This window comes from Xiphophorus couchianus, chromosome 19 (genome assembly GCF_001444195.1).
Source record: "Xiphophorus couchianus chromosome 19, X_couchianus-1.0, whole genome shotgun sequence".
Taxonomy (NCBI): Eukaryota; Metazoa; Chordata; class Actinopteri; order Cyprinodontiformes; family Poeciliidae; genus Xiphophorus; species Xiphophorus couchianus.
The window spans coordinates 24,150,007-24,163,404 of record NC_040246.1 but is presented as its reverse complement, the minus strand read 5'-3'; the positions used below and the strand labels follow the sequence as shown (position 1 = coordinate 24,163,404).

At 48.3% G+C, this 13,398-nt stretch overlaps 1 protein-coding gene across 3 annotated transcripts in view; it reads right to left on the bottom strand.

The window, feature by feature from the left end:
• Positions 1 to 111: 111 nt before the first annotated feature.
• The window catches only part of ccdc88c (coiled-coil domain containing 88C), a 40,071-nt gene continuing 26,784 nt past the window's right edge, over positions 112 to 13,398 (bottom strand). The window contains exons 27-32 of one of the 3 annotated variants that reach the window (XM_028000939.1): positions 8,459 to 8,625; positions 7,067 to 7,216; positions 6,848 to 6,981; positions 6,551 to 6,773; positions 844 to 1,024; positions 112 to 757 (exon numbers count right to left, since the gene is read on the bottom strand). In XM_028000939.1, the coding sequence (XP_027856740.1) occupies positions 393 to 757; positions 844 to 1,024; positions 6,551 to 6,773; positions 6,848 to 6,981; positions 7,067 to 7,216; positions 8,459 to 8,625 (1,220 nt within the window). In that variant the 3' untranslated portion in view covers positions 112 to 392. Of the gene's footprint in view, positions 758 to 843; positions 1,025 to 6,550; positions 6,774 to 6,847; positions 6,982 to 7,066; positions 7,217 to 8,458; positions 8,626 to 13,398 lie in introns of those variants that run through there. The other 2 variants (XM_028000941.1, XM_028000943.1) reach the window with 2 other exon arrangements.

Sequence of the window (13,398 nt, the reverse complement as noted above, 5' to 3'; positions counted from 1 at the left end):
TATTCAATAAATTATAAAACTGTCAGAATGAAAACAACCTTTAAGCAGGTTTTAAATATTTCTTTGCATTTTGACAGAATTGTGAGAGAAGATAGACAAAGGGCAAAGGTCAACAGGCCGGACTCTTACAGAGGCCTTCGTTTGTTTTTAAAAAATATTGTTTTTATTGGTCTGATGTGACATTTGAAAAGTTTTCCTTCAATCATCATGATTAAGAGAAGAAATGTTCAAACAAATGGAGCCAGAAAAAGTGTTTGAGGAGCTGCAGATCAGGCGACCGCTTCCTGGTTCCGGGCGGTGGGTTCCTGGTTCCGGATGGTTCCTGGTTCCGGATGGTTCCTGGTTCCGGACGGTGGGTTCCTGGCAGTCTGACCGGCTGCGGCCTCCATGTTTCAGCTGCACTTCCTGTCCCCGGTCCTTCCTCCCATGTCCCCGCTGTCCTCTGCCCAGGACTTGTCTGGGACAGTCGAGGGGTCAGAGGTCGCATTTCCGCTGCCTGTCGTGTAGCTGTGGGTCAGCAGCGTCACACTCCGCCCGCCGTTCCCGTCCGTCGCCACCTCGTGGGAGTCGCCGGCTGGACAGACAGGGCTCGCGTTGCCTCGGCGACGGCAGCAGCAGACGACCCTGGCGACGGGCCTGACGACGGCGCGGTGCAGCCCGCGGCGGGCGCTCTCGCTGACGAAGCAGTAGAGCGCCGGGTCGGCGACGCAGTTCAGGCTGGTGAGCAGCAGCGACACGTGGTAGTAGTTAAAGATTCCTGCAAGAATGAGAAACGGAAGTGAAAACAGTGCAGGGGTCACCTGTTCCCGACAGGAAAGTCACCTGATCTCACAGGAAACTCACCTGCGATGAAGCTGCAGTCACGCTCGAACAGCGTCCGCAGCAGCAGGAAGACGTGATACGGAGAGAAGCAGACCAGGAAGATGAGGATGGTGCTGCTGACCAGCTGCCGGATCCGGGTCTTCTGGTCCGGTTGGGTCCCCGCGCTGCGGCCAACAGCGCGAAGAACGCTCAGGTAGCTCACCTGCATCAGGAGCCATAGGCATAATAAAGACCGGTCCCGCTTCGGCTGCTCAAGCGGAGGAAATACGGCGGCCATCTTGGAGCGGTCGTCGCTCCTACTTCGCTAAGCTAACAGCAGAAGATACCTGAGCACTGTGGGATGTTTTTGTTAAAATCGACGGACTATTGACGTGATGGCTCGTGGGATAACGTAAGTAAGATATTGTTTATATTTTGTCGATAGAATATTGCTATACTGTATTTATGTCCACCAGCTAAGATTAGCCACAGAGCCCGAGGTGTAGCCGGTGTTACAGCCCCGCTAGGAAGGCCCACCCAGAGTAAATCTTTTAAAGTTTTCATTATTCCCCAACACTGACTTAGATTATCTGACACAAGAGTCTACCTTAGAAATAAAACAACGTTATTGTTATAAATATAATATTTTATAACATTCACCAGTTTACACGGGTGGAAAAGACCATTATTTATGGCATCTCATTTCACTCAGTCAAAAGTAAAATAGCTCCCAAAACTCCCGATTTTGTTCTGAATGTTAGAAGTGAGAAACGGATTCACTGCACAGGATGAATCTGCTGAATCACTCTGAAGCTAAAACTCCTCGGCTGGGTATATGATTACTGGCAGGGCATAGCTGTTCATCGCACGGACTAAACACCAGAGCAATAGAGGCCCAGATATACCACACCAGACAAGACCCAAGGTGTAGGTTGTGCAAGGAGGCCCCTGAGACAGTCCAGCACATAACAGCAGGGTGCAAGATACTGGCAGGGAAAGCGTACATGGAACGACATAACCAAGTTGCAGGCATAGTGTACAGAAACATCTGTGCAGAATATGGACTGGAAACCCCGAGATCAAAGTGGGAAACACCCCCAAAGGTGGCGGAGAACGCCAGAGCTAAGATCCTGTGGGACTTCCAGATCCAGACAGACAAAATGGTAATGGCGAACCAACCAGACATTGTCGTAGTGGATAAACAACAGAGGAAAGCCGTTGTGGTAGATGTAGCAATACCAAGCGACTGCAACATCAGGAAAAAGGAGCAGGAGAAACTAGAGAAATACCAGGGCCTCAGGGAGGAACTGGAGAGGGCCTGGAAGGTGAAGACCACAGTGGTGCCTGTGGTCATCGGGGCCCTCGGGGCAGTCACCCCCAAACTGGACCAATGGCTACAACAGATCCCAGGAACAACATCAGACATCTCAGTCCAGAAATGTGCAGTCCTTGGCACAGCCAAGATACTGCGCAGAACCCTCAAGCTCACAGGCCTCTGGTAGAGGACCCGAGCTCAGAGGATAAGAACCACCCGCGGTGGGTGAGAAGGGATTTTTTTATATATATATATATATATATATATATGTATATATATATATATGTATGTACTTGTATAAGTCTTGTGACAATGTATATATTTCACACCAAAATGTATGCTTTTATTGTGAAGGGGAGAAGGTGAGGTGAGAAGACACCAACGGTTTTACTTCATTCTACTTTTGGTTTGGATTGGAAGACATTGAGAATAAAACAAGACTCAAATTTTATTTTCGTCTTTTTCTGCTGACTTCCACACTGGTGACCCCGAACATCTGCAAACATCTGAACATGTTTTTTAACCAGAACTCACCAGATGCTGCTGCCGCTTCTCCTCCAGCTGTGGTTTGGACCCAGTTTCTTGCCAGGCGGCCGTTACTCCAACCGTGGCTTCAGTTTTTGCTGCCGTTATCAAGCTTCCAGAGTTCTGGCAGCACGATCCAGAACCATGGTTTCAGTATGTGGAAGCCCAGTTCTGTCTCCATGGGATAACCACAGAGGAGACCAAGTACTTCCATGTAGTTGCTGAGTTGGATTCCGTCTCCACCCGCCGTCTGATGGTCTGCTGAGGAACCCACCAAGCGCTAACAAGTACAACCGCTCAAGGAGAATCTGCTTCGGCTCTACCAACTGTCAGACATGGAACATGGATCGCTTGCTCTCTCTGAATGGCTTGGAGGATCGCGAGCCCTCCGAGCTGGTGGAGACCATGCTGGCATTACTTGGCTCTGGAGATGTTTCCTTCCTTTATACGCATCTGTTACTGCGCCAGCTTCCTCCACCTGTTTGCACCGCGCTGGCCAGCTCTCCACTGATCCAGATAAACGATTATTGCTCGTGCCTTACCCTTCCAATAGAAACCAAAAGTAGAATGAAGTAAAACCGTTGGTGTCTTCTAACCTTACCTTCTCCCCTTCACAATAAAAGTATACATTCGGGGGCGTGCCATGGTGGCGTAGCGGTTAGTGCGACCCATATTTGGAGGCCTTGAGTCCTCGACGTGGCCGTCGCGGGTTCGACTCCCGGACCCGACGACATTTGCTGCATGTCTTCCCCCGTTTCCTGTCAGCCTGCTGTCATATAAGGGACACTAGAGCCACAAAAGACCCTGGAGGGGTAAAAAAAAAAAAGTATACATTCGGGTGTGAAATATATACATTTATTGCACCATAAGACCTCCTGCTTGTTATTGTTCACATATGGAAATTTGGAGCATGCGAACAACACTAAAGGGAAAAAAGACTAAACTTTCACATGCCATCCATAGCCGCGCTGCCAGGTACAATTATTCCGTTAACTCAATGAAACATGGAAATATAGATATTATTTTTTAGTGCTATGCTGCACAGCAAAGGGGAAGTACAACTCAAACCACCTTTTTCTCGCTGTATCGGCCAGGCTACACGTAGACTTGTTGCATGTAGCTTCACTTATTTACTGTATGCTAGCTCCATAGACATGAATACGGCTAGCTCGCTGTTTGTGTCTCTTACTCTGCAGTTGTGGAGTCTCAATGTCTGGATCATGAGCGCCCCCTGCCATGAGGCCAGAGAACTGCCTGCCTCACCTCCAGTCTGTTCTCTGGATTCTGATCGCTGCTCAGCACAGAAACACGTTACACACAAAAACACTGAACGTTATATACATAAGCTAAATGATGGAAAATCAGTTCATACATTAAATGTTTTTAACCATTTTATTGGTGACGTTCAGACAGAAGGAGCAGGATCCCATAGAACCGCAGCCAGTGCAGTTAGTGAGAGGTTGATCAGTCCAGGTGAGGCTCAGCTGCTGCTGCCTCACCTGCTGCGCTTCCGAGCATTTGAATGGGAAAATGTGAAACTGTGAAATGTGAAAAAAAATAATCAAAATTGGTAAAGCTAAATAAAAAATAAATAATTTATAGTACAAACCACAGGTGAAAAAAGCAATATATATTATTGCCATTAATAATATATAATTAATATATATTAATAATTATATATCATATTAATAATTATATATCATTGATACTTTATAATTATAAAATATCATTATAAAATATAATGATATTTTATCATATTTTTCCATTATGGCAGGTGAGGCTCTGCCTCATTTGCCTCCCCTGATGTCACTGATATGTATATCCATCCATTTTCTAACACCTTGTCCCCAGTGGGGTCAGGAGGAGCTGCTGCCTCTCCAGCTAAGCTTCCGGCCGAGAGGCGGGGTCACCTGGACAGGTCGCCAGTCTGTCGCAGGGCAACGCAGAGACAGACAGGACAAACAACCATGCAACTCACACCTAGGGAGAATTTAGAGAGACCAATTAACCCGACAGTCATGTTTCTGGACTGTGGGAGGAAGCCGGAGAACCCGGGGAGAACCCACCATGCACAGGGAGAACATGCAAACTCCATGCAGAAAGACCCCATGCCGGGAATCGAACCCAGGACCTTCTTGCTGCAAGGAAACAGTGCTACCAACTGCACCACTCTGCAGCCCTCATATGTATATACATCGCCTAATATATATTATTTGGTAATAATTATGTAATTATCTTTGTTTCTCTATAATATATTTGATTATTTTGCTTGCATATTTATATAAACATGTATATTACTAAATAATTTTGTATATTTATATAAAAAAATTATGAATGGCTGTGTGCTTTGTAAAATGCTCATCATACATTGAATCAGAATATTCTATTCTATTCTGTTTCCCCCACTAACAATATTCAGATATGCTGTGTAAATACTAAATGGTCAAATTCTCCTTCTTGTTCATTGGTCCAACAGTGACACCTAGTGGTTAATTTATGCCCTTATTTTGAAGAACGGTAGATTTCTTCTTCGTGTGTTTTGTGATATGCGGCACTTCCTGTTCTTACTAAGTACGATGAGTCAGCAGTAGATCCAGAAGGAAACCAAAGAAAATCATTAAAATGCCCTTTGAAAGCAGAATGAGGTATGAATATTGTGTTTATTATTATTATGTTTATTTAAGAAGCAGCAGAACGTTATTGGTTTATTGTTTAAAACCGAAACCGTGTATGCTGACGAGCTAAAGACACAACGTATTCTTTTTTGTATATGTGAACATTAATATGTTAATTTTATACAAGAGTTAAGCATGTCCAACAATTCTGTATCCTTTTATTTCATGCTACAGTTTTCACGGTGTCTATGACCAGAAAAGTCCAGATTAAACTGGAACTTCCTGCCTCTGGCTGTTTATTCCAAGTGGCCGCTACATGCTGAGTCATGTATCAATCCAGTTCAAAAAGACTTCAAATAAATGTCCTTGTACATGAAGCTATGATAGCTGTTTGATTTAAGTCTACAGCAAAAACGCGTGAAAATCGGATTAGTATTTAGTGAGTTATTATTAATCAAAAAAGCATATAACGCTCAAGAGAGCCGTCGACCTGTCCAAGATGGCGGCCAGTCAGCGACAATAGACAAGAGCGATCTATGAGCGGTCTATTCTTTATGTCTATGGGTGGAGGTGCGATTGGCGCCCTCTAGTGGTGGAGCCAATCGCACTGGCTACGACCCAAATCCAGACTTTTCAGCTGAAAGACCCAATTCTGATCTTTTGTGCAAATAAAAGTCCAATCGGTTCCACTTCCATATATGGGACTAAATGACAGCCGTCAGTCTGAACGTCGCATTTATCCTATGTTGATGTGAGACATGCGCCATAATTCAGCAGAAGAAGACAGACGGTAAATCTAAACAATGTCTGAAATGATAATGAAGCGATGAAATCAGCCTGAGTCCAATCCGACTCCAAACAGAACCGGGTCAGAACCGAAGGCCGTTGCTGTTAGTTTTTTATCAGCTTCCTGACCGTGTCGCTCTGCAACATTACAATCCATCAGAGACGGCGGCCATCTTTACCGCCATTAACAGACCGCGTTAGGGTAACGCTGTTCACTTTGAGGTCTGACTGCTCGCATTAATTTAGATCCATAATCGAAATAATCCATAATGCGGAAAAATTCAGATTTCATGAAAAAGTTGGAGTTGAGCATCGAGACGTGCTGTGATGACGCAGCTAACGGCTAGTTAGCGCACAGCCATGAACCTGGCTGGAGGTCAACTGTGACGACCTTACGGCGCTGTGAGGCTCCTGGTCCGGGGTCAATCGGTACCTGGAGCCTTCCTGAAGACATTGATCTGGATCGGAGCAGATCAGTTTGTCACAGCGGACGGCGGCGGTTTCTTACGGACAGGATGGCCAGCGGGAACAGGAAGCCGACACTGAAGCGGTAGTAGTTGATGGAGTATTCCCACGGCATCATGGGGTAATGTTCGAAGCACACTGACTGGTTGGTCTGGTCTCTGCTCACCTCCTTATGGCGAAAGAAAACCACACCCACTGCTACCTCTTTAAGCCAGACGGTGGCGCTGGCGATCCATGCTGCAGTCATAGAGCGGAAAGAGGTAAACCTGGAGACGGGAAGGCAGAAACGTTTTCCGTGTGGCTTGAAGCTGCCGGTGTGAAACGGTTCCAGCGGATCTACCTGAGAGGATGGACCACGGCCAGGTAGCGGTCCACGCTGATGCAGCACAGGAAGCCGATGCTGATGTAGATGTTTTCATAGAGCAGGAAACCACAAAGCTGACACAACCACTCTCTGTGCTGCCAGTCGTCATTCTGAAAGAAGACAAACAAAAACAACCAGGCTGTCATAAAACTTTATCAATCCTTCAGAGGTCTTCTCTTCAGCAGAACCCGTTACCCGAAAGATGTACTGCAGCCAGAGGGGCAGAGACGCCTGGTAGAGCAGGTCGGACATGGTCAGGTTGAGCAGGTAGACCCCCAGCTCGTTCCTCTGCCTCAGCTGGACCGCAGCGTGGTACAGGGAGTACAGGTTGGAGGGAACGCCCACCTGCAATCAACCACCAATGTTAGACTTCATGTGTTGGGATTATATCGGACCGCCGGTGTTTGGTACCAGCTTCCTGTCACTCACTGACTGTGATCCTGGATATGCTAATGCTAACAGTTTCTTAATTTCTTTAAAATCTGTCCATGTCTACTGATGTTTGGGGAAATCAATTAAGTTTGGATCACAGGTAGAAATTACAAATACTTCAGAACTTTGCTTGTTTTGATAGTTCAGATACTGAATATGCCTCAATATGCATGAAGACAGTTTTAGCACTACAGCACATCTACTGTCTTCCTAATTGCTGCTTTTGGGGCTCAGCTAATCAGCACTTTTTATTTTCCTTGGCGCTGATAGGCTGAGCCCCAAATACAGTTGCAAACACCAGCTAATCATGTATCACATAACACTGAGGCTAAGCTAGGTTGCTGCGTTTTCTTCCAATAATATAGAAAACATGAACAAAAAACTCAGCGAATGGTTTGGTGTGACGTTAACGCTGAGAGGTCGGCGAGACGTCGCTGTGCTACGATTGGGCAACAGGACAGAATACTGTGGTGTTAGCATGCTAGTATTAGCAGGCTAACGTTAGCTGAAGAACTTCATGGTCTATTGCTGTGGTGCTGAAGCTTTGAGCCATCAGAGGTTTCTGGTCGGTTGAAGGGCTCAGTTCTTCTCCAGAACATCTGGGTCCATTTTCTGAAGACTTTGTTCAGACATAAAGTTAAAAGCCTAACAGTTTTACACCCCATAATAATCTTTATAGTTTTCTAGAAGTCCTTAAATGGTGTGAGCCAGACTGGACCAGAACCAGGCAGAAGCAGCTTCAACAACAGATCTAACAGAACATCTAGAGCAGTGGAGCCCAAAGTGGGTCCTGGAGGCCCGGCATCCTGCATGTTCTAGTTCCCTCCCTGCTGGTACCAACAACCTTTTCAGGAAGTCAATGTTCTTCTTAGGCCTCTAATGATCATCATTGGATGCAGCTGAGTGAAACCATGGAGAGACTAAAACACGCAGGATGCCGGGCCTCAGGGACCCGCTTTGTGCTCCCCTGGTCTAGAGGCTTCAAATCAATATCAAGGAACTCTCCAAACCGACCGCATTGATATAGCAACCATCTGCTGATTGGTCACTGCAGCAGCACTTCCTCTATACCGCAGCAACCGCTTCAGGCAGGAAGCTGCATTTCCGCCGTCCTCTCAGTCTGAAGCGTTGCTCGGCGGGTGGAGAGCCTCTCACCAGCAGCACCAGGATGTAGACGCAGGAGAAGACGTACTGGTGGACTTCATGGCTGATGGTGCAGTTGATCACGCTCTCTTCAGACATGGCCGACTCACCCAGGCGTCCCAGCCAGAACAGAACCGCTCTGCTGATGCAGGACGGAGACGTGCAGCTGGTCCTGGTCTCTGTGGAGAACATGAGAGTCTGGCTCAGAGCAGATCCACAGTTTCTTAGCTGGTGATCCACAGATCCCTCCTAGCAACAGCAAGCTAGCTAACACTGGTCACAACGAGCTAACACTGGTCTCAGAGAGCTAACAGTGGTCACAGCTAGCTAACACTGGTGAAAGCTAGCTAACACTGGTCACAGCTAGCTAACACTGGTCACAACGAGCTAACACTGGTCACAGCGAGCTAACACTGGTCACAGCGAGCTAACACTGGTGAAAGCTAGCTAACACTGGTCACAGCTAGCTAACACTGGTCACAACGAGCTAACACTGGTCACAGCGAGCTAACACTGGTCACAGCGAGCTAACACTGGTGAAAGCTAGCTAACACTGGTCACAGCTAGCTAACACTGGTCACAGCGAGCTAACACTGGTCACAGCGAGCTAACACTGGTGAAAGCTAGCTAACACTGGTCACAGCTAGCTAACACTGGTGAAAGCTAGCTAACACTGGTCACAGCTAGCTAACACTGGTCACAACGAGCTAACACTGGTCACAGCGAGCTAACACTGGTCACAGCGAGCTAACACTGGTGAAAGCTAGCTAACACTGGTCACAGCTAGCTAACACTGGTGAAAGCTAGCTAACACTGGTCACAGCGAGCTAACACTGGTCACAGCGAGCTAACAGTGGTCACAGCTAGCTAACACTGGTGAAAGCTAGCTGACACTGGTCACAGCTAGCTAACACTGGTCACAGCGAGCTAACACTGGTCACAGCGAGCTAACACTGGTCACAGCGAGCTAACAGTGGTCACAGCTAGCTAACACTGGTGAAAGCTAGCTGACACTGGTCACAGCTAGCTAACACTGGTCACAGCGAGCTAACACTGGTCACAGCGAGCTAACACTGGTCATAGCGAGCTAACACTGGTCTCAGCGAGCTAACAGTGGTCACAGCTAGCTAACACTGGTCACAACGAGCTAACACTGGTCACAGCAAGCTAACAGTGGTCACAGCTAGCTAACACTGGTGAAAGCTAGCTAACACTGGTCACAGCTAGCTAACACTGGTCACAACGAGCTAACACTGGTCACAGCGAGCTAACACTGGTCACAGCGAGCTAACAGTGGTCACAGCTAGCTAACACTGGTGAAAGCGAGCTAACACTGGTCACAGCGAGCTAACACTGGTCACAGCGAGCTAACACTGGTCACAGCGAGCTAACACTGGTCTCAGCGAGCTAACAGTGGTCACAGCTAGCTAACGCTGGTCACAACGAGCTAACGCTGGTCTCAGCGAGCTAACGCTGGTCACAACGAGCTAACGCTGGTCACAGCTAGCTAACGCTGGTCACAGCTAGCTAACGCTGGTCACAACGAGCTAACGCTGGTCACAGCTAGCTAACGCTGGTCACAGCGAGCTAACGCTGGTCACAGCTAGCTAACACTGGTGAAAGCTAGCTGACACTGGTCACAGCTAGCTAACACTGGTCACAGCGAGCTAACACTTGTCATAGCGAGCTAACACTGGTCACAGCTAGCTAACACTGGTGAAAGCTAGCTAACACTGGTCACAGCTAGCTAACACTGGTCACAACGAGCTAACACTGGTCACAACGAGCTAACACTGGTCACAGCGAGCTAACAGTGGTCACAGCTAGCTAACACTGGTGAAAGCGAGCTAACACTGGTCACAGCGAGCTAACACTGGTCACAGCGAGCTAACACTGGTCATAGCGAGCTAACACTGGTCTCAGCGAGCTAACAGTGGTCACAGCTAGCTAACGCTGGTCACAACGAGCTAACGCTGGTCTCAGCGAGCTAACGCTGGTCTCAGTGAGCTAACACTGGTCACAACGAGCTAACGCTGGTCACAGCTAGCTAACGCTGGTCACAGCGAGCTAACGCTGGTCACAGCGAGCTAACGCTGGTCACAGCGAGCTAACGCTGGTCTCAGCGAGCTAACGCTGGTCACAGCGAGCTAACGCTGGTCACAGCTAGCTAACACTGGTCACAACGAGCTAACACTGGTGAAAGCTAGCTAACACTGGTCACAGCTAGCTAACACTGGTCACAACGAGCTAACACTGGTCACAGCGAGCTAACACTGGTCACAATGAGCTAACACTGGTCACAGCGAGCTAACACTGGTGAAAGCTAGCTAACACTGGTCACAGCTAGCTAACACTGGTCACAGCGAGCTAACAGTGGTCACAGCTAGCTAACACTGGTGAAAGCTAGCTGACACTGGTCACAGCTAGCTGACACTGGTCACAGCGAGCTAACACTGGTCATAGCGAGCTAACACTGGTCTCAGCGAGCTAACAGTGGTCACAGCTAGCTAACAGTGGTCACAACGAGCTAACACTGGTCACAGCTAGCTAACAGTGGTCACAACGAGCTAACACTGGTCACAGCTAGCTAACAGTGTTCACAGCTAGCTAACACTGGTGAAAGCTAGCTAACACTGGTCACAACGAGCTAACACTGGTCACAATGAGCTAACACTGGTCACAGCGAGCTAACACTGGTCACAGCGAGCTAACACTGGTCACAGCTAGCTAACACTGGTCACAGCTAGCTAACACTGGTCACAACGAGCTAACACTGGTCACAGCGAGCTAACACTGGTGAAAGCTAGCTAACACTGGTCACAGCTAGCTAACACTGGTGAAAGCTAGCTAACACTGGTCACAGCTAGCTAACACTGGTCACAGCTAGTTAACACTGGTCACAGCTAGCTAACACTGGTCACAACGAGCTAACACTGGTCACAACGAGCTAACACTGGTCACAACGAGCTAACACTGGTCACAGCTAGCTAACACTGGTGAAAGCTAGCTAACACTGGTCACAGCGAGCTAACACTGGTCACAGCGAGCTAACACTGGTCTCAGCGAGCTAACACTGGTCTCAGCGAGCTAACAGTGGTCTCAGCGAGCTAACACTGGTCACAGCGAGCTAACACTGGTCATAACGAGCTAACGCTGGTCTCAGTGAGCTACCGCTGGTCACAACGAGCTAACGCTGGTCACAGCTAGCTAACGCTGGTCACAACGAGCTAACACTGGTCACAGCTAGCTAACACTGGTCACAGCGAGCTAACACTGGTCACAGCGAGCTAACACTGGTCACAGCTAGCTAACACTGGTGAAAGCTAGCTAACACTGGTCACAACGAGCTAACACTGGTCACAATGAGCTAACACTGGTCACAGCGAGCTAACACTGGTCACAGCGAGCTAACAGTGGTCACAGCTAGCTAACACTGGTCACAACGAGCTAACACTGGTCACAGCGAGCTAACACTGGTCACAGCGAGCTAACACTGGTGAAAGCTAGCTAACACTGGTCACAGCTAGCTAACACTGGTGAAAGCTAGCTAACACTGCTCACAGCTAGCTAACACTGGTCACAACGAGCTAACACTGGTCACAGCGAGCTAACACTGGTCACAGCGAGCTAACACTGGTGAAAGCTAGCTAACACTGGTCACAGCTAGCTAACACTGGTCACAACGAGCTAACACTGGTCACAGCGAGCTAACAGTGGTCACAGCTAGCTAACACTGGTGAAAGCTAGCTGACACTGGTCACAGCTAGCTAACACTGGTCACAGCTAGCTAACACTGGTCACAACGAGCTAACACTGGTCACAACGAGCTAACAGTGGTCACAGCTAGCTAACACTGGTCACAACGAGCTAACACTGGTCACAGCGAGCTAACACTGGTCACAGCGAGCTAACACTGGTGAAAGCTAGCTAACACTGGTCACAGCTAGCTAACACTGGTGAAAGCTAGCTAACACTGGTCACAGCTAGCTAACACTGGTCACAACGAGCTAACACTGGTCACAGCGAGCTAACACTGGTCACAGCGAGCTAACACTGGTGAAAGCTAGCTAACACTGGTCACAGCTAGCTAACACTGGTCACAGCGAGCTAACACTGGTGAAAGCTAGCTAACACTGGTGAAAGCTAGCTAACACTGGTCACAACGAGCTAACACTGGTCACAATGAGCTAACACTGGTCACAGCGAGCTAACACTGGTCACAGCGAGCTAACAGTGGTCACAGCTAGCTAACACTGGTCACAACGAGCTAACACTGGTCACAGCGAGCTAACACTGGTCACAGCGAGCTAACACTGGTGAAAGCTAGCTAACACTGGTCACAGCTAGCTAACACTGGTGAAAGCTAGCTAACACTGGTCACAGCTAGCTAACACTGGTCACAACGAGCTAACACTGGTCACAGCGAGCTAACACTGGTCACAGCGAGCTAACACTGGTGAAAGCTAGCTAACACTGGTCACAGCTAGCTAACACTGGTCACAACGAGCTAACACTGGTCACAGCGAGCTAACACTGGTCACAGCGAGCTAACAGTGGTCACAGCTAGCTAACACTGGTGAAAGCTAGCTGACACTGGTCACAGCTAGCTAACACTGGTCACAGCGAGCTAACACTGGTCACAGCGAGCTAACACTGGTCATAGCGAGCTAACACTGGTCACAGCTAGCTAACACTTGTCACAACGAGCTAACACTGGTCACAACGAGCTAACAGTGGTCACAGCTAGCTAACAGTGGTCACAGCTAGCTAACACTGGTGAAAGCTAGCTAACACTGGTCACAACGAGCTAACACTGGTCACAACGAGCTAACGCTGGTCACAACGAGCTAACGCTGGTCACAACGAGCTAACGCTGGTCACAGCGAGCTAACGCTGGTCACAGCGAGCTAACGCTGGTCACAGCTAGCTAACGCTGGTCACAGCGAGCTAAC